The 22,592-nt window shown below is 37.5% G+C and overlaps 1 protein-coding gene across 2 annotated transcripts in view; it reads right to left on the reverse strand.

The window, feature by feature from the left end:
* Positions 1 to 22,592, reverse strand: part of gpc1a (glypican 1a) — a 36,665-nt gene extending 14,073 nt beyond the window's left edge. Inside the window, exon 1 of one of the 2 annotated variants that reach the window (XM_024278148.2) lies at positions 21,314 to 22,592. In XM_024278148.2, the coding sequence (XP_024133916.1) occupies positions 21,314 to 21,458 (145 nt within the window). In that variant the 5' untranslated portion in view covers positions 21,459 to 22,592. The remainder of the gene's footprint in view (positions 1 to 21,313) is intronic. The other variant, XM_024278149.2, reaches the window with a different exon arrangement.

Genomic DNA, 22,592 nt, shown 5'->3' on the forward strand with positions numbered 1-22,592 from the left:
TTGCTTCCGGGATCATATATAAATAAGCTCCCGTTCAAGCTCTTGAACCATTTAAATGCTAGATTTAGCAATATTGGAATTAAACACATTTTATTGTGAAAATGTTGACTGTTCCCTTTGAAAACAAATCGTTTCTTAATTTATCAAAAGTAAAAGCAACTTGTATGTGAGATACAGTTGCTGTGCTCAATGTTATTATCATTAAATAAAGTTAATTTTACCATTTTATTACTATGGAAGATGTATTAATCTTCAGGTAGAGTTTTTTTCTAAGTCATACTCTTTAAAAAATTACAAATGTTCTGGTATATATCACAATACACACAATAATCTAATAATCATAATTAAAAGACCACTAGGAAAACTTGTAGAATAGATTAAAGAAAAATGACAGTAGTGGGTCTTCAAGCAATCAGTGCTGAAAACAAAAGACTGCACTGTATTCTTTGTTAAAGAAAAAAAAAGTGTGAATTTATTTTTACAGCTGTTTTCACAGTCACACAGTACAAGGAAAATGTGTTAACATTTCTTTTAAAACATTCAGCAGTTGCATAAGATTTTGGATTAAAAATTGGCCCAATGATTTTGCAGTGACATGTAACAACATTCTTAGCTGCAGGAGCAAATTGAAAAAAATGCAAAAATCCATTTCACTTGAGGGCAAATATCAAGTAAGAGGCTTTAGCCAAAAGCCAAACAAGCGAGCAGCATGCCAGCAAGTTTAATGAATTCATATTTAAGTGTCAAACTACGGTAACAGATAGCTGCTGTCAAGTGTTCATGTCTGAACAAATTGCGTTTGGGCATGGCCAAAATACTGTCTCCTTTTATTTATTAAAGTGGGATCTAAATTCGACTTCCCCTTTCTTTGTTTCTAGAGGCTGGACTCCATGCCACACATGCTGTCACCAAGTGGCCTAGATTCAGCTCCTTGTTGCCTGGCTGGATGATTTCCTGTCAGCCTGTCTGTCTGCTCATGAGGTCGGCTTGCTTATGAGGACGTGTTTAGGTACGATGGAGCTGTCATGAGGAGTTGTGAGGAGTAAAGTGTGATGGAGCAGGAGGTGCAGGGAAAGGAAGCGAGCGCTAGACGCTCTCGATGGAGAAAGGAAATGAGTTGTTAAGCGGCGTTTTGATGTGCTCACCGTGGTAGGTGAAACGAGCTGTTCTACATCTGCAAACATAGCTGCAGACAAGTTTTGAATTAAATAGATTCCCTAATTATGAAGTGAAAATGGCCTACAGCGAGACCAGCTACTCTAATGAGGCGTTTAACCCTGGGTGGGCTGTGGGAATCTGCAAAAACTTGGCATAAATCTAAAAAAATCTAAATATGTTTTTTTCCCCTTCAAAACAGTAACACACAGTTCATCACAGTCTTTATCTGGGGTGTCACACTTGCTGCCAGAGACCCAATTACAGCCTGTAGGATGATATAAAACAGTAGGTGTGTGTTTTGGCAAGATGTATCGCGATACACGTCCCACAATATGATACACATCATGATATATCCTAAGATTGTACCAGAACATTTTTTTTACTTTTTTTTTTAAAGAGTAGGACTTAGAAAAAAACAAAGTCACACTAAGTACAGGTCTCAAAAGAACAAATCCACGAGACTGAATATTTAACTCAGGCTGATTCTCTTGAAATCTAGTTGTTCTGGTGCGGTCTTGAGCTGCTCAAAGTGTGCTGTGCTGACAACCACCAGTTTAGACGGAAAATAAAAGTACGACGCTGAAAGCCTCACAAATGATTAATAAAATATTGTCTTGTCAGCATTTTAAATCAATACAATATCGCTAAATGAAGTATAGCAATTTTTTACAAAATCGATTTTTCCCTACATCCCTATAACAGTGTATTAGTTTCCCTTTGTCCAAATTCCCTCACAGCCTCCTACTTAGGACGGTTGCCATTATGAGTTGTCCGAATCTACAATTCACACTTCTGGGATATTTTCTAGACGACTGGTAGATATAGACCACAATGCATTGGGTTTGCAAAATTAAAGAAAAAAAAAAAAGGTATTTAAATGTTTTTTTTTTTTTTTTTAATCATCCATTTTCATCATCAGAACACAGTGGATTCACAAATAGTCTTTGTAAAATGTTCATAGTTATTAGTTTATATTCAAACATAGCAACAGGAAACAAGCTCAAAGTTTGCCATTAAACTTCCAGTACCCTTTCAAAATAAAAGATTCTCTGTGAATATTCTAAACTGCATTCACCCCATGATTAAAACAACAGCATGGTGTGTCATGACCAGCCAAAAGTCTGTTGCTTTTTTAAGCATTTGCGATCCAAAAACTCACCTTAGATATGCAAGGTGCCCCTTCTGATCTACAAATACCTTCATTGACCTGTAATGCAACTCAAAGCCAAGTTCAGGAAAGTTGGGGAAAAAGTAGACAAGCTTACGTAAATTTTGGGTGAATTACCTCTTAGCTTACATGATGTTCACACAAATAGTTTTTTTTTTTTCTTGTGTCCAGACTTATTGATGATCATTTACAAGCAATATTGAGGGTGTCAGCTGCCCCCAACCTTCTCCATGGAAACAAGGCCAAGCAACGCAAAAATGCATGAAAAACAAAGGAACTGGGGTGTAGAAAAATAAGGACAGCAGTGTGTTTGTGTAGAATAAAGAGTGCCTGCAGGCAACAGTAAAGTGCAGTGCAGGTGCTTGAACATTTGGGGCTGCATTTCTACAAATGAAGTTGGACATTTGGTCAGGATTAACAGTGTTTAACACAGAAAAATACAAGCAGATACTTATCCGTCACGCAATATCAACAGAGAGGCATGTGATTGGCCCCAGTGACCCTAAACATACTGCCAAATCATTAGGAACTATTTTCAGCATGAAGAAGAACAAGAAGCATAGGAAGTGTTGGCACGACTCCCACAGAACCCTGACTTTAACATCATGGGGTGTGTCTGGGATCACATGAAGAGACGGAAAGATGGGAAAAAGCCAACATGGACAAAAGATTTGCGGATAGTTCTAAGTTCCTAAAATTAAGTGAAAGTGAACCTTGAAAACGTTTCACACAAAAAAGGAAAAATACAACATTTTTTCCTCAAAATGACTTTCACGATAACAAACACTGAAGATTTATTATTTATTTATATTTTTAAACATGATTCTGTCCAGAAAAACTTTCAATATGGGTTTTTGCTGAGGCATCCAGCAGATGAAAGGAGAGATGTGAAAATCTTATTACACCCTCAGCTGCCGCAGAAATGCTTCATCAAACATCTAACCTGCAGCAATGCAGCAGATCATCTTTTACAGCGGGTCAGGTAGTCTTACACTGACGCTGAATCAGCAAGCAGTAAAGCAACGCCAAATCTCAGGTTTCCAGATTCAAGCCTTCAGCTCCACATGTTTCAGCTGCTGACAAATAAACCAATTACAACAGCAGCTGAAACACGCCAAACTGACCTGAATGACTTTTAAGAAGGATCAATCAGATAAATATTACACATAATCTTTAAATTAGTGAGACTGGTTTAAAGCAGAGGGATCACATACAATAAATTCACATATGTGACTAATAAAGCAAGCTCACCATTTCACTTCCCACCTTTTGAACATGAACTACACAAAACCGATGGCAAACACGTCCGACCTTAGATTACACCAGTTTAATTTGCTGATAATATAAAAGTTGAAAACAAGACATAAAAACTTGTAGTCGATGACTTCTGGTGAAGCCCAAAGTGGGAGGGCATTCTAACTGGAGTTAACTCCGCCCACCTCAACAATCTTTTAAAAATGGGAATTAGATAGGACAAAGTCAAGTTTGAAGCTCTGTTGGCTCCACCCACCTACCACTAAAGTGGGAAGTCATACAGTTTGAGCAAAATACCATCTAAGACGATAAAAACAAAGACGTCAATGGATCTATTTGACTGCAAGAGGATGCATTGAAATGAAGTGGAGCATGGAGTTTGTGTCCCCCCAACTAGCACCTTTGTCACTGGTACAAGTTTTTCTGACTGTATTGGTTTTGTCTGCTCCTAATTCACAATGATTCGAATAACTAAATACACAGAAACGTGGTTTTACACTTAATTTTAGATATCATGAGAGAACATGTTAAAAACACTATTTTCATTGGAGTAGATCTTTACGAGAATGCTGACTTAAATAATCTTTGGATTTTTTTTATTTTAGTTTTGCATAACAAAAACTATTGTCGTTCAACCAATCTTACTTGTCACAACATAAAAAAGGCCTTTTAGCACAATCCCTGTGTGAAAGTTCCAAACATCTTTGTTGTCTATTGACAAAGATTAGAAACAGCAAGAACAACCGCTTGAGAGTCTAATCTGCAGAAATTAATGATCTTAACTTAGACTCTAGGAAGGGATTTGTATTAAGTTTAAGATAGAGTGCATCAAACTACTGTATATAATGCTATAATAATAATAGAAAACCTATAATGACACAAAAGCAGTTCTTTCAAAGATCAGTCTAATGACTGACGAAGCTGCATGGCACATGCACATTGGGAATTAACATGGAATTAACTCATCTTACACAAGTCATTTTAGAGCATTTTGCTGTTTGTTTAGCCACTTCAAAACATTGATCTTTGACTCACAAGCAACTTAAGTCAAGTGTTGTGTCAATACATACAGTAATACCTCTTTTCTCACATTTATCCAGTTCACTTCAATAGCTTAGCCAGATGCTGTTTTGATAATAGGTCACTGGGGATTGTCATGTTTGTGCCTTTTGCATGATATTTTAATTTAATAATGTTATGTGGTAATTAATTATCACACAACTATTGTGTCATCTGTTTTGTTTCAGTGTTGTCAACATGTAGGATTTTTTTTCCTCTTTCCTTATCTGTCAGAAAATGTCCTAAAATTAAATGAAAATTTGATACATTATGATCGATTTACTGGTTTGAAACTCATAAAAAGATGGACAAAACAAAGGATTTTAATAATTTGATAAAAGAAAACTGAACACTGAAGACTGTTATGCCTTGTCCTCACTCCAGCTGCCTCTCAAGTCTCATCTCATACCGATTCCCTCTCAGTAATCTCTTCATCCTTTCATCCTCCGTTTCAACTTCTCCCCTTAAATCAGTTTAACTTTTTTTTCAGCCCTTCCTTTCCCTCAAATGTCATGGCCTCAGTCCCTCCATTTACCCATCCCTCCCGCTTTATTTTGCTTCCCTCTCTCCCGCTGAGATGAAGACTTGACCTCAAGTCACGTTACCATAGTAACAGGCTATCGAGTTGTAACTAAGCCGACCTATGACCCTCTAAAATTATTGCGACACATTTGAATGAGAAGTACAGTGAGCCCAACTGCCGCCCTTGTGGGACTTTTCTCTGTGAACGAAATGTAAGGCGGGAGCTGCAGGAGCCTTGCCTTTAACTCACGCCCTCAGCCTGCCCTCGCCTCACCATCCCACATCAAAGAGGCTGGTTGCTGAGCAGTAAAAGTGGCGCAGTGGTTTGCATTTATTCCCTTCAGTTAGACATTTATTCACTGCTTCCCTTTCTTAATGAGCACCTTACAATAACCCTGTCACTTACTGTGGCGAATTACTGCTACCTAAATGAGAGGCTCATGCAGCCACCGTGCATGTGTGCGCACGAGCGCTCCCGTCTCACACTCTTTACCGTTTAAGACCACCTGTATGTGATTTAATGTCCCGCATGGCCTTCCTCCCAAAGTACACTTTTACCTTTTTACCATCTACTAAAAAGCAACAGAGGGCAGAGGACTGGAGGGGTAATGACGAGAGAGATGGAGGGATGAGAAGGCAATAAAAAAGAAATAAAAGGAGGAGGAGGATTAAAGGAATACGGGAAAAGGCTGAAAAGAATAAATACACCAGCAAAAATAAATTGGAAATTCATCTGCCTGTAACCTAATCTAGTGGTTTTCAAGGTCAAAATTATCTGCATCTTATTTTGTTTTATAGCTAGGCTTAAAATCAACAGTTTTCCTTCAGCAACACTTGTGGTAATATTGCTAATAATCAAGATTATTTTTGATTTGGCAGGTTTAAATAAATATAATGGAGATGTGAGTGATAATTGTGTTCTATTTTGTCTAAATCTTAACTAAAGTAGTCGTCTCCATGTGTGTCTGAGTCAGGTTTTACCACATTTGCAGGTATTGCAGTCTGCTGCGTCATTTTTATTTACACTGCTTCTGTTTCACTTCTTTTAACAAACCTTCCACCTCAGTTCTGGTGCCCCAAGAACGCTGAGGTTAGGTCTCTAGTGATTGGTTAACGTGATGTACTGACTGTTTTTTTTTTTTTTTTAATTGGCCTGTTTAGAACTTGTGGAAGCCTCACAGATACGGAAAATGACATGAACTGGGGCTATGAGTTGCTTCTAAAGGTGAACTTATTATACTACAATAATCTATAAAAGGAAGTGGTACAATGTTATGCACCAAAAGTCCAAAGTTAAAGATAAAACATAAAACATTGCTGTGTTGGTTTAGTGAAGTGATCAGGAAGATTTGACTTTGGTAAACACTTTATCCTGCTAAAGAAATATGATAATTTATGATATTTGTGTTTGTTTAAACCCCCTCTTACAATCCTAGATTTGAATCAGAACCTGAAATTTCAAATGTTGCAGTTCCTCAAAGGACCACTAGAGGCTGGTTTAAAAAAGAAACCAACTCGCCGTTAACTCCAACTATCAAAATTTCTAATTTTCACCCAAAATCAATGTATGTACAGCCCAATGTCAAAATATGTTTAATTTTTATTGCTTTATTCTATATTTGTGACACTTAAAGACTTGTAGGTGGGCTAATCTAGACCAACCACCCAATTTATGCAGGTTTTTGAGTTTGAAAGTGCAAATTTTGATTGCTCTATCTCTCTTCATTTTCCCTGCTCAGATTTTGTGGGTGATTTTTTCCTCCCGTGTATGCATATCTGGTTGCCTTCTCTACAATTGAAGCAGTTAGTTTTTTTTTTTTTGTTGTTGTTGTTTTTTTGGCTTTTGTTTGTTTAGCAGACTGCTCCTGATTTAGGAGATTTTTTTAAATCGTTTTGAAGTAGCACAAACAAAAAGCAACTGCTATACTGCAATTAGCCCTATGAAATTTAAACTGCATCCACTGCAGTCTGGTTAAATTATTATTCTTAAAGGACATTTAAGATCTTTTAGGTAAATGCTAAGATAAGTAACTGTGTTGCATTCTGCTATACCCGTTTGGCCAATCATGGTGCCAGATTTCATGACATCAGGTGTTCAAAATGTCCCCAGGAACAAATATAAAAAATCAAAATCAAAAACTAAAATCGTAAATAAAGATATTCTTTAAATATGCATTTTTAACACAGCATGGAGGTTAAACATTTTGAGTTTTGAAGAGAAACTTGCAACAAATAATAAAAATGAATAAATGGAGCTACCTGAAAAACATGTGAGTTCATGCATGGGTGTGTGTGTTTGCATGGCACCAGCTCCCTTTATATAATACCATAATTCCATGTAATTTCTGGGAGTACTTAAAGGCTCTTGAACTAACTACTGCTTTGGCTACCATGCATTCAAACTGGGAAAAGTTCAACATGTGCCAACTGATGCACACCATGCAGGCTGCAAAGAGTCAGCATCTGTCTGGGTGAGTATGCACATTTGTGCAAGTATGTGGATAATTTTGGTGAAAGCAAAGGTCATGTCAGCTGTCCCTGACTGCAGACACGAAACTGCACTGTTGCACTATGACAACTGCAAAAAAAAACTCCTGAATATCAACAGAAGCAGGAGTTTGGGGATTTATAACCTGCAGAGTGAGTTTAAGACTCTTTCTAGAAATGAAAAAAGGTTAATGAACGTGTGTAGGATTCTCAGTGAAGCATTAGAAATCCCGCTGTGGGGTAAGAACTGTTAATTCAGATTAACTGGCTGGGATTATCAGGGGTTTAGACATCATCCCTAATCCAACAGTGAAGTGTCAGTGAACTGGAGTTGGCGAAAGATGAAGGTTCGTGAAAGGAAGGTCCCTTTAAGGCTGAGCTCCCCATCTCTGGTCCTTCTCAGCAGGGGGGCATCAAATCTCCATGGTCATACGGACATTAGGTCGCAGTCTGAGGTCGGTCGTTTCCAGGTCAGGTCTTTAGAGTCAGAACAGAGGAAGCTGAATGAGTGTGACACCGCCTGATTAGAGGATCCGGCAGAACAGCCACATGGTTTGTAGTGAAGCTTGAAAAGTTTGAATGAAGCAAAAACTTTCTTTAATTATTCTAATTCTTGCTACAAAGGCTTTCTGATCATTTTGGAAGCAAATAATAAAGTAGAGATCTCTGCTAAAGAAATAACCTTTACCTAATAATGTACAGTTCACCTGTTGTAGCAGCTTTTGTTAAAAGCTAAGAGTGTGCTTCACTGATACCTAACTATCCAAACAAGAAAAGAACCAAATTTGTTTTAAAAAATTCCCTTCATTTAACACTCATGAGTAAATACGAGAAGTACATAGTGAATAATTTTTTTTGGGTGACCCATATAATGAGGAGAAACCCAAAATAAATGTTTAAAAATGTGACTCCAACAAAGTACGAATAGAGTAAAAGTGGCAGTGAGTTTCTGCAAATTATCCAGCCTACGCTGACAGGCAAAGTTAATCAAAGAAACATATAAAAATAAAGTAACTACCGCCAGGTGTGCTTGTTCAGGGCATAATGAGGGGTTAATTTAACAAAACTCAAAGCAGGTGTGAACTAACAACTGAAACACAATTAGGGCAATGGAAATAGGGTCAGTGGATTTCAAAATAAAAGCACAAGAAAAACTATGACTTGATAAAGTATGTCACTATGGAAAATAGTACAGTCCCAAACATCTTTTACTTTAAATACTTTTTGATTTTACAAAACAACATGTACCAACATGTTTGTAGTGTGGTAGTGACACAAAAAAAGAAGTTATGAAATATTATGTTTTGCTTTTATTTCTTGTTTTGATTTTTTTAAATAAAATTATGTATTTTTAATAGATATGATTTGATATTAACTTGTTCTAATTAGTCACCATTAGTCATTAGGGCAGTAAAGTGCTGCCTCATTATTAGGTCTAATGAGACCTCTATGCCTTAAAAATGTACCTTTTTATTTTTTAACCTCCTCTTGTGTTAGCTTTCTGTTACCATCCACGGTGTTAACGGATCAATGTCGTAAATCAGATTTAAAATATATTAAAAGTAATAACTTAACCATTTTTTTCCTCTCTTGGTTATCTTGTTAGGCTTTCTTATCCATGAAAATGTTGGTTTTATTATTTTTTGGTGTCTCTGGGCCTTTAAAATAATAAGTAAACCTCTAAATTTCAATAAAAACAGAAAAAAATAACCCAAAGAGAATCAAAAATAAAACAAACGTTATTGTGTTACTGAATTTAATTGAACAGTTTAGAACACATCTCTGTAATTAATTTGCTTGACTTATTTTTTTTTATTTTAAAATCATTAACTCTTGTAACTTCTACTGTGTTATGGGTCAGTTTGGACCTGTACACATTTTCTTCAAGAATACTATATTTATGTCAGTAAAAGATCTTTAATCCAAACACATTGGAACACAAAACAACAAATAAATAAAACCAATAAACTCCCAAAAGTGTCATAATTTAAAGAAAAGTCTCTATGTATCTGGACATCCCAGAGTTTGGTTATTTTGCGTTTTTCCAACTATTCTGGACAGATTAGTGTCTCCTGAAGCTCAGCATGATTGGATGAAGAGGTGGCTGAAATCCACTAATGTTTTTAATTTTGGTTCTGATTATTGCTTTATAAAGCTATTTTATACAACCGGGCCCTAACACCAGAAAGGACATAATTCCAACCAGAGCATTCTCAAATAAATATGTATATATATTTAAAAATGTAATTTTGTTGAAATCAAGGTTCCTGACAAAGTCAAAAAGCCTTGATGGAACAAATTAACTTCAAGTGATTCTTTTATGACATAAACTAAAATAAATCGATGCTGACCTCAACACAAGACTAAAGTTAAGTAAAACATTTGACACATTTATGACTTTTAGAGCTTAAAATTTGGAAATGTTACTAATTTATTAGCATTGTTCACTGTTTCACATTATGGAAACATTTTCACTCTCAGATCAATTCATGATTTCCAAAGTGATAAATTGTCTTTTAAATCTTTGATGTGTTTTAAACAGTTTCAAATGTTGTCCTAATAATTCAGATCTACATAGATAAAATCCAGACTGCTCTAACTTATCCATAAATTTTAATGCAGATGTCTGTAAACTACAAGCAAAGAAGCGTTATTGTTCTGCTCCCTAACTTTTTTCAAATCACTGCCTCAGCATCCCCTGTGGTAATGTCTGTAATAATGCAGAAATGCCAAAAAAACAAAAATGGCATCCAATAACCGGAGAGGCGACACCCGGGAGGTTAAAATTATGAAGAGGATGAAGGATGGTAGCTTTTCAGAGCACTGAAAACACCATTTGCTTGTACAGGCTTTAGATTTCCACACCAACAATTCTAATGATAAACTCTGATATTGCTCTTTAGAAAATTAAACAAGAAAAAAGATTGGTCTTACAGAGTCTAAGATACCAAACTATTTGTAGGAAGTGGTGGCCTTAACCCTAATCGATTTGACCTTTTAAATCTACACCTTGGAATCAATCATCGCTCCAGTCTACTAATGTGTATCCAAGATGATTGCCTCCCTGAGCTGGAATTGGTAACTGAGGCTCTCTTTTCCCTGGTGGAGTTGTGACAGTAAAAACCAGCCAGAGACACGAAGTCCCAGTCAATGAGATCTTCCTCTGATGATGATCTCCAGTGCTGATCCTGTCAGCACAGCGGGTGAATGTGTCACTGCGATCTCTTGATAAGGACATTGTGTTGTCTGCATTAGTATTCTTCACACTGTAGAAAATGAATAATAAATTATCTAGTTTGGTTATACTATATGAGCACACTTGTTAGAGAATTAAACATCAGGGAAACTATGTGTGACATCCTTTAAAGCGTAAATAGGTGGTTGTCTCCTTTAAATGTCAAAATCAATATTTAAACTAAATCCATTTAATCAGAATTTCCTGTTGGTGCTTCCAGCTTCTTCCTAACATTCAGTTAAACTACATTAAGTATTGGAGTAGGCTTCTTGCTATCATTTTATATGTTCACAACATATTTTGTCTGAACTTACAAAAGTTACCAATATTTTACCCATACCCTAATAAAAGGAAACGTTTTGCTGTTGTTGTTATTTTACGTGTTTTCTCAGATGAACAACTAATATAAGGAAAACTTGATTCATTAAAATTCTTCTCTAGAAGTGTACTTTTGGTTAGAAAAGACAGCAGTGTTTTATGTTGTCAAACAGAATTTTTACAAGTCAGCAGTGGATGCAGTTTATTTTTCAGTGAGAAGTCTTGTTTTTATTATTTTTTTGTGCTATCTAAAAGAAAACAACTTTGTGAACAAAAGTCAAGCTGGATTTTCCGTAAAGCTGCTGTTGGAATCAGACATGTTTCAGCTGGCCAGGAGTCTGCTGAAAAAGCAATCAGTGTGTGTATGCGATTACATGTAGGATACATCAGAGGATGGCCAATGGTTGGTTTCATTCAAAAATATAAATTTTTAGCTATAGGAAAAAATACTGCTGAAGCAAAGGTACCTAAGATTTGGAATGTCCATTAAATATATACTGTAGTGTTGAGACAGCAAAATGAGCCTCTTAAAGGAATAGAGACGTTTTTTGTTTTTTTCCACAGTACTTTCAGTCCTTAATGTTTTCATTCTGTTTGTGTCTAGTGTACTACTTCGAATGGTATTTCTATGACATATCCTTGAACATAATAACACATGGTATATACAACAAAACCATTGCCTTTTTATTGCAGTCTTCTTCATGCATGTTTCCAATAAACAGCCGTGTGTGACGTCACCCACTGTCAATGACTTACTTCTGGCTCCAGCAAAATTGAGTTACCATTTTTTTTTTACAATACCAACATCTCCATATTGGAACCAGAAATCATCAGTAAGCAGCGATTGGTTCAACTCAATATTTCCATGGCAACCACTCAAACCAATCAGGAGTGAGCTCATTGGAAGTCCATACCCCTACCACTTGAAAGCGGGCTGAAGGGAATCTATCAGTCAAACATTTTGAATGTTCGACATTATGCCACAAACTTTTATTGAGGCATCGGAATGGCCAGTTTAAAATTTGAATAACTTGCACTACATAACAAATACCAAAACAAACGATAAGAACAAATATAAGTACAGTGATTATAATTATAGCAATTGGATTTTTTGGTGGCACTGTCTATTTTAAAACAACTATTTTCCCCAGATCAGAGGGTTTGAGTCAGTTTTGTCTTTTTATACATGTTCAGTTTGTCAAAAATGGCTTCAAGGAGGGAGTAAGTAATAATAATAATAATAATAATAATGATTGTAATATAAGCAAGCCAATTACAATATGGTTGCTCGATTACTTGGCAATAATAATCCGCAAATATGTAGATGAAGACAAAGAAAAAAGTTACTGTGTGAAAACAAAGATTTATTTTTCTATTTTTTTCTCTGTTTACAAACTCAGTTAACACATAGAACACATGTTACAACATCCCAGCAGAATATGAAGTCAACAATTGTCCTAAAGCTAATTTAAGGTGGTTGTGAACTTCACAGTTTCAGACAAGATGTTCAAATGTTGCAAATGAATGTTTACTTGTTGCTGCGGGAAACCGATTATTACACTGAAAACTACTTGTCTAATCTCTATTTTTTTTCCACACCATTTGAACACACACACACACACATGGTGTGTACGGCGCTTCATGGAGTACATGAAAAGCTTTGACTCATAAAGCGGCAGAGTGACGACGGAGTCTACCACATCAGACAAACAACTCATCTTTCATTTGGAAAACAGATGGATGCTCTACCCTGTGAGAGGAGGAAAGAAAGATGAGAGGACAGGCTGCAAGGCGGAAGAGAAAGTAAAAATAGTGTCTAATAAGGAGAAAGTGAACATTAAAGCGATGGGAAAGAACAAGGACACGAGGCGGGAACTGGAGCGTAGGGAAAGAGAGGTGGCAGTTGTAGAGAAAAAATAAGACACAGGTTGGTGAGCGGCACCATTGGTTTATAACCGGTGTCTTTTAGGAACAAAGATTGATGGTAAAGAATGGAACGGCTGACGCTTTTACCCCCTTGCCCACCACTTGCATAAAACGTGATTGTCATGAAGATGCAGGAAGCCTGTTTGACTCTGACCTTTCAGTCTGACTTGATTAGATGTTGACACTGGAGGACTTAAATATTCATTTTACACCCATTCTGCACAATAAATTAGCAGCAGAATTGTCCAAATGTTCTCCAAAGCAGTCAAATTAATTATTTGCTCTACTATTTGGTGGGATTGGTGGCTATACAGTATAAAAAATAAGACTTTAAAGTCCATTAAATGAAAGGATTCAAGAATTTTCTTCTTTTTGTTGGCATTAATTCTATTTTTTATGGTAATTTGTGTCATTTTAAATATTTAAAGACCTACTCCAATGAAAATTGTGTTTTAACATATTTTGTGGCATTTTTATGTTGATGGAGGACATACATAAAAAAATTAAGCTTACTATTTAAAAAAAAAAACAAAATCCAAAACTGAAATTATCTGTCTTATTCAGAAAAACATGCTGAACTTTATCCTACTTGAGCATTATACTAAGTAAAAACTATGAAAATGTGTGTTTGCTAGGGGTGTGTATCTTTCCCTCTCACATGATTCATCTTAATACACTGGTCCGTGAATCGATACATAAAGGATTCAGTCTGATTCTTTCTCCTAAAATGCTAAAATCCAGATATTTCTTATTCATATGGCATTTAAAGCTATAAATAATAATGCATGGAATTTGACAGGGAAATAAATTCAGGTATTGACTTGGAAGAAGCAACCTTATGATTGGATGTCTTTTTGTTTGCATTGTATCTATATAAAAAGATAAAGATGGAAACAGAGACAGCAACTGCAGTTTGTCATGAATTAATTATTTACTTCTTTATTGATTTTATACATTTTAACCAACACAATCTTGTTCAAATCTGTGGTTTTCAAATGATACTGCAGTTGCTCAATCAATTCTCGATATTTTTTACATCCCTAACCAATACTGCTGTTACTCTCACTGACTGATCAATTTTTCGATACTTATCTAATATCTTTTACATCCCTAGAATTTGCAGACACCGTTGTTACAGTTCGGGATAGTACTATCTTCATTTTAGTTTAACAAATGATAGTTTGGAAAGCCAGTGCTCATTACTTTCTATAAACATGTCCTTCACAAAACAAAAATACACGGTAAAAGAAATCAAGCGACTGTGGTTTGACTTTGACAATTCTCATATGAGTTGGTTAAACTGGTCTTTTAATTTAAGTCTTTACAGTTACACTTTTAAACGGGGAACTTTGGCTCATCCTATCTGGCAATCTATTGGATTAGATTTAAAATGCGTCAGTCCAGCATCATCCAGGGAATCCAATTCAGATGAGCTGAAGGCTGGATGACGTAACCTGGTTCAGAACAGACTTACAGTGGCTTAAAAAGATTAGCCAATAATAATATTAAAAAGAAAAAATGAATATGGCCCAGACTAAAGTTTCACTTTTAATATTAGTACCTTATCTTTCCGTGTAGACCTAGTAAAACTAGTACATACAATAGAAAAAAAACAATCACAAAACTCTTTGATGAAATTGGGTCACATGACAGATGATGTTTTGGAAATAGTTTTTTTATGGCAAAGGCTTAGCTTAATATGGGAAACCAGTTGAATTAAGTCGAAGAAAATTATTGGACGAAGATAATTGTTTTCTTATGTTGCAGAATATATTCTTATAGTCCTCCACTACGGTCATGTTAAATCTTAAAAACTAGACTTCTTAAGCTAAAACAATTAACCCCTTGAAACCTGAATTTATTTCCAGCTGTAAAAGAAAGTCACTTATATTTTTGTTTTCACGTAGATGCTAAAATTATGGTAATTTTGGAGCCAAAGAGGTTTGATGCATCAGTAGTTCGAAGGGGTTAATAGATTTGCAAATATCAATTATTTCTTCTGGGACTGATCAAGTGCAGAAGTGACACAAGGTCTCTTTTTTTGTTCACATATATATTTTCTGCTTGAAAAGGTTTTCGCTTTCTTGCATAAAGTCTTATCTTCAGATACTTTAAAAGGAGACACCAAGAGAGGGATCAAATACAGAAAACAGGAGCCTTATCTGCATCAAGCTAGTCCAAGTGACACCGATCTTTAGCGAAGGAAGGATGAAGGAGGGATGACAAAAAAGCCAAGCAGAACAGAACTGCCTCCCTTCTTCTCATCTTCCTTCCACTCTCGCTTTTTTTTTCTCCACATCACATCCTTTTCTCCCCACCCCATGCCTCTCTCCTCTCTTTCATGCTGCTGCATCTAAAAATCATGAAAGATTCACAGCTCTGCTTTTAACAACCAACCAAGGTCTGCCTTTGCAAATACATGCCCTCGCATCATAGATCTGAACCTGTCTAGAAAAACAATAAAGAGATGGTACCAGACACCAGCAGAGAGGAGGAGGAGGAAGAGGAGGGCAAAAGTTACAGAGGAGCAGGAACCCCTGAGGGTGTTTGTAGTGAAAGTGAGAGTGTGCTGGGTGTTCAGCGTTCCGCTTGGTGGCGTGCTCCGTGAAAGCTTGAAAGCAGGTGATAGATGACAGACAGCATCGGTTTCCTTGCTCTTCTCCTCATATAAATCCTCATACAAACCACAGATTCACAGTGACTGAGCTGCTTTTAGCCTCAATCAATTAAAATACTGATTCATTAAAATGGTGGTAATTAAAGTAGGAACAAAGACGTTTGACACTTTTATCAGAGCAAATCCTGTTGTTTTTTTATCTTTGCTTGTTGCTTTAGTCGTTGTTCATCTTTAGGCATATCCCATCAGGGGGTGCCACGGCGAAGATTTTGTATTTTATCCGGACTAGGGACCAGCACAGGGAGACCCAGATCGGGTCTCCCTTGTAGCTATTAATAACTATAGTATTAATAACAACAAATGTTCTATTTGACAAAATCTTAGTTTGTTTTTTTCTATGTAATATGTTCAATAGTTGCTCAACTTTATCACTTAATGAACTAGTTTTAATTTGCACATTATTTCAAAAAAGATTTTTAGCCCTGCAAGAACTGATATAAACCAATCAGGGATACAGCAGCACACAACGTTGTCAATATGTGTGTCTACTGTGATACCTATAAAAATTTCTAAAATTGATCAAAATTGTCCTTTAGGCATGAATTTGAGTATCTGACCCTATGACGGAGTGGCCACCTGTCCAGTTTGTATCCTATTTTCGCAGTAGCTGGGATGGGCTCAGTGACCTCATGACCCCAAAAAGGATTGAGTAGGTTAAGGAAATTAATGGACTGATGGTCAAACAAACTTTTCTTTGGCTGTGAAAAACCAACACATGCTCACTCCCAACTTGACATATATGGACGTATCGCTCAAAACGTCACTTTTTGACATTTTGGGTGTCTTAGTTCACTGCAGTGCCTTAACAATACCATGTATTTTCTGAAAGATCAAATAAGTAGAAATGTTAAATGTTTTCATTCTGACCATATTTTTTTGTCTGGCTGCCAAAATCTGAACAAATCAGATGTTTGGTATGTTGTGTTGGCCCGGCTTACTGTGAAGCTCAATACAATGCCATCTTTGGGGAAATTTTCTGTTTTGCCAGTCGTCCTTATACTGGAAAAGCAGGAGTTTGTATGTAATCTGGGTTTAGTCCCAGTCCTGGACATATCGCAAGTCTAAATTCCTCCCCATATGTTAACAAATCTCCCTTTGCATGTCTGTGTTTCTATGAGACAAAAGGCCACAACTTTAAACAATTCATCATTTAAAAGACAGGACCGTAGTACTGTCTGGCCTTGGACATAAATTACCTAAGGAGTTAAAAATACAGATACATTTTTAAAAATGCATAAAACGTAATACAAGATTAAAGATTTGACAGATTGAGTAAAACATGTACAAGTCTGAACACAGAATATGTAGCAAGGCCACAGATATGATTTTTTTATTCACATAAAAACATGTTTGAATTTCTAATTGAAAAAAACTTAGAGGGTGTTTTAAACTAGTGATTAAACTTTAATGACTAGTTGCTTATACTTGAAATATTTGACAAATGCCAAGGGGTGGGAATATATAATAGAAATGTACTTGATATAAAAGAATTAATACAATTGAATGCCTCCATGAGAGCAAACAGAGATTCCTTAGCTGACTGCCTGGGTATTAAATTACTACCCGCTAACTTAGACTGTAACATATCCTAACCCTGATGATTAGCCAGTTTAAAAATTACCATTGTAATACAAAATGTCACTTAAAAGTACCTGCATCTCTATTTATTTTCCAAAAGGAAAAAAATACTGGATGTATTTAATATTTAGGCAACGCCCACAAACCAACAAAAGGTGTCAAAACCTCCTGACAGCTAAATTGACGTGTGCAGGCGATGGAGATGGCTTCTGGTTCCAGGTGTCACTCGATCACATGGGTGTGTGCTACTCCAAACGGACAAAGCAGTTTGCAGTGAAGGTCTTCCAAAGAGAAGGTGTTGGCTTTCACTGACTTTTAAACACACACACTCTCAAGGATGAGGGAGTCTTTACCTATTGACCAGGCAATGGGTTACAATGTGAGCTAAAAACGCTCGCAGGCACAAAGACAGACGGCCAGACGGCAGAAAAGACAGCCTCTATTCATGCGTTTGCATGCTGTCAAATCTATAGAACAAAAGATGCGAGCTAACATTAAAAGAATATATCTTTTTTTCCTCTAATGTTGAGAATTTGAAGCTGCTGCCTTTGATGATATTCACTTTCCTCTGAACATATGCAACTCTACATTAGGTAATGACAGCACTACATACACAAGATTTTAGAAATTCACCACCCATATATTGCTAAAACAAAAACATTTTTCTTACAAGCTGTAGGGTTCACACCTAAACCTGTATCTTTACGAGTATGCTTTGTGCACATACAGATGTCTCTTGTGAAGACAGAACAAAAGCAGAGGTGAGGATATTGCCTCTCTGCTTCCAGAGCTCTGTACGCAGGGCCGGTGAGCCGGGACACTCATCTTCAAAATCAATGTCCCTTTCAATCTCAGTTGCAATCCTGTGAATCTCTGAGGCTATATCAAATCACCTAAATCCATTTATCCGCAGACATACAAACTCATCAAGACAGTTATAGGTGCCTCCCGGACCAGAATAAGGGCACTCAGACATTTCAACAACACTATTCGCTACACTGATTCTACCACATATTGACAACACAAAAACCATGCAAAATTTGAGATATGTTTTGTTTTTATTGGTAATACTTAAATCTAAGGATGTATTGAGACTGGACACATTTGATTTGCATGAAGTGAATCAGAGTTAGTTTGCCTCAACAATCCAGAATACATTTCGCTCTGACTACACCCTTTCAAAGTGGTCTCAGTTAGTTTCGAATCAGACTGAGCCCCGGTTTACTCTGTTTCCTCATTATGAATAGGCTCCATGCTCAGAGTCGAACAACTGGACCAAACGGTCACTGTAGCTGAGCATTACAGGATGTAATGAGAGTAGCGGAGCAACAATGAGACACAGGAACTCATTGAAATGTGGCCGCATGAATGCAGGTTCAGTAAATCAACTTTTAACACAATACACATTGTCTCTCACACTGTTTTCCCGACAATCTATAGGTAATAAATACTTAACACCGAACCTTCAGAGCGGACGGCTTCTCAGTAACCGATGTACCAAAGTAGCAAAAGTAAGTGCTATACCTGACGATGATACAGACGTTCAAAATATAAAGTTTGAATTAGTGATCTATACATGTATTACAAAGCTTTCCATTATTCTTTCTCTCATTGTTTTGCCCCGCCTTCATAATTTGTGGCCAATGACCGAAGAGATCCTCAGTCATATGGTTTTCCATTTAGTTTGAGCACAAATGTCCAGAATACAGACCAAACACAAGGTTTAGGACTCAATCCGAACCGCAGTAAACAGACTTGATCCGGAACAACAGACTTTTCCAGTCTGAATACACCCTCAGTGTAGTTCATCTGAAAATGCTAAAACATCCTCTCATCATGGAACTCAGCCATAACTAAACACCTGAAGTTATATCCAAATTTTGTCTTTTGCAGGGTCACCAGAGCCTATCCCAGTGCACACACGTCCCTTAGTCCATTTTGGGACCCCACATAGACAAACATTAACTCCTATGGAACAATTTACAGTCACCACTTTTGTACTTCATAGGTGAGGAATCCAGGAAAATCATGCAAACTCCACCCAGAAAGGATCCAGGCAGGGTTCCAAACCCAGGTCATCTTGCTGTGCGGTGACAGTGCTAATCGCCACACCACTGTGCAGCCCATAACAGAAGCTGACCTTTAGAACCGGTGTCTTGGTGTGCAGCCAGTGTGAAAAGCTTTTGACTGACAACAGCCTTGGTTTGGTACCAAATAATTAGGAAAGTGTTTGTTCCACCCAAATGTGAGTCTGCAGCAGGCACGACAAGGCTACATGTGTCAAACAGCTGGGACAGGATTTAGTTTTCCACACTCTGCATTTGTCTATTCTTTTAGATAGTTAAGTGTGTGACTGATTCAAAGCAACACACATGACAGATTCCAGTTTTGAGACTTGAACAATGCTCCTCTTCGTTTTATATTTAAGGCATCAGTGTCAAACCTCACAAGCAAGTTGTTTTCTACTTTGTTGGGTTTAATTGTTATAAATAAGAGAAAATGCGCAATGGTTTGCAAGATCTTTTTTTAAATACATATTTTGGGTTATTTAAATGAGTCACTTGAGATTAAACTTTGACTGGTCATGAATTCAACTTGCAGAAAGCAACTTGTTAGCATCTCTATTGTAAAAAAAAAACCCTAATATTTGACCTCCTTTTTTTCATATAGTTTTCCGGTCTTCCTTCTGTTTTAATGAGTTCTGGGAACTCTTGGCCTCAAAAATCCAAGACCAAGTGGCTTAATCCCTGTTCTTTTAAAGTGCCATTAAAAGATTTTAATGGAAAAAGTTGGGCAGAGTTGAAGGAGGTCTCCTCTACAGCCTTTTTATGAGGCCACAACTGAGACCTTAAGTGACTCGTTTGGTCCCTCGTTCTCGGTTTTTCACTCTTTCGTCTATCTTCCCTTCCTAAGTCTGGCCATAACCTGCTGTACATCTCATTCACACGTCTCCACTTCCACTCACATCCTATATTAATCACTTGCTCAACCATCCGAGAGCACTTTCATTGACACAAGATGAAATGACCTTCAGACTGAACACATATCCCTGTCTCACCACACTTTTTTTTTCTGGTTTCTGTCTGACTTCAGTGGAAAAATAGAAGAGACACTGGGCGTCAGAGCATTTCCTTCAAAGGAAAAACCCTCTCAGTTTTGTCTTCCTTGAGGTCTGAACAGATTACTCAGTATTTGTAGGTGGTATAGCACAAAAATTACTCAACGTATTGAGTGTTTGATTAACAGACTGGAGTTTACAAGAAATCAGAAGAGTCGTTGTTAAAATAAACTTCACTTTCTAGGGAGTTTTTTCTTCCTTTTTTTAATTTAATTTATTTATTTATTTTTTTGAGTCACACTGGGTGTTGCTGCAGGCAAGGCTAAATTATTAGTTTATGCAAAGCAAAGAGGCCATTTCGTCATCTACTGATTCACACAAACACACCACACCTGCAGCCCACACAATAAGGCAGACAATGAAAACTGCTCAAGGACTCACTGATGAGGCTCAACAGTGTTAGGAGAAAGCAAACGCTCAATCTTTAAGTGTGTTCTTCTGGCCTGCAGTGCATCAATTTGCAAACACATCCAGAAACAGAGCGAATGTGCAGGAAAGCTCTGCATCCACCTGCCTTCTGACAATGAAATATGTCCCTGGACAGCTTACAGTGCAGCTGTAAAGAAGGGAAATACCTCAAGATGGAAAATGCACAAGTACAGGAATGCCATAGGAGAACAAAAACAGGTCATTTGAAACGTGGCTTTTTATGGATTTTCCTCAAATACAGTGAATCAATACAATAGTTCGTTTATCTTTTAATTCAATGACTACAAATATAAGCAATTAAATTTTTTTAAATAAAATGTTATAGGTAAAAATGTAGCCTAATAAAAGCCTTTTTAAGAATCCCATTATCTTCCACAAACTCACCTGAGATTTCAGTCTGAGGAACCCCCTCCAGAGTGAACCCTTTGCCGGTGTAGAAGCGCCGCAGGTCGGCGCAGCTCTTGTTCTCCTCGGGGCTGGCTGCCGCGCACAGACTGACCGCGACGCACAGGAGCACCGGGAGGCGCATCTCCTGATCCGTTCCTTCCTCCAAAAATTAAAAGGACGGAAAAAATCCTAAAAGTGGGAGTTCTCAAAGGATCCCGGTCTCCTCGTCCTGCTTATGCGCGACAGACGGAGAACGTCCCGTTCAAACTACAACAAAGCTCCGGTTAACGGGGCACTCCAGACGCGCCCGCAGTGGCCGCCCCGGGATGTCTCAACCCGACAACGTGCTGCTGTTGGTGTGGGACTCTGCTCCTCCGCCACTTCCTCCTCCCTCTTCCTCGGTGCTACTGGCTGCAGAGATGAGAGACAAAAGAGGGGAACGGAGAAGTGCAGGTGTCGCTCAGTGGACGCTGCTGCAGCCCCTCTCTCAGCCGAGCGTCATGCTTATGAGAGCCAGACGTTTCCAAAGCGCAATTTATACCACTCAGAGGGAGCTTTCACAGTTGTCCCGGGTCTCTCCTTTCTAGGCTTGGAGACAATGAAATCTGCGCTGACAGGACTGTGCAGATGCTGATGCTCTCTCTCCACACTCTCTTTGTGTGTGTGCGCCCGCGCGCGCGGAGGGGGGCTACATCTGCGCGCGCACATAAGTATGAATCTCTTTTCGACAAGGATCAGGGCTAAACAACGCCACCTGCAGATTCAACATAGAGGAATAATAAAAAATAAAAAAAACTACCCCTCAACACTTCCACCTTTTTCATTTTTTCTTGAGGCAGGACTATTGACTATTCTCCTATACGTTTCATTTAATTTTATTTAAAAAGCTCAACGCAGTTGTCTCAACAGGTTCACATGGTACAAAAACACAAAATCAGTCATAAAATATGAACAATAGCAGATTTCTAAACTCAACAGACTAAGCTAAACTGGGGGTTCTTGGCCTTAGACTCTCCTTCTTGGTAAAGAAAAAAAAAAGGAAAAAGAAACCTCAGGGAAGTCCACATGAAAGAGAGATCCTCTCCCAGGATGGATCGGAAATGTACCAGGACTATTGAAGAACAATTACTTTATCTAACTCTACAACTACATGCTTGAATAATGTAGGAGATGGACTTCATTCAGATGGAGCTGGGGGAGCGAGACAAGCCAGAGGCAAGGTCCACTGCCAAGGACAGAAGCACAGATGATCCACCTGGAATCTGGAATCTCTCCC

The sequence above is a fragment of the Oryzias melastigma genome, linkage group LG4, assembly GCF_002922805.2.
Source record: "Oryzias melastigma strain HK-1 linkage group LG4, ASM292280v2, whole genome shotgun sequence".
Classification (NCBI taxonomy): Eukaryota; Metazoa; Chordata; class Actinopteri; order Beloniformes; family Adrianichthyidae; genus Oryzias; species Oryzias melastigma.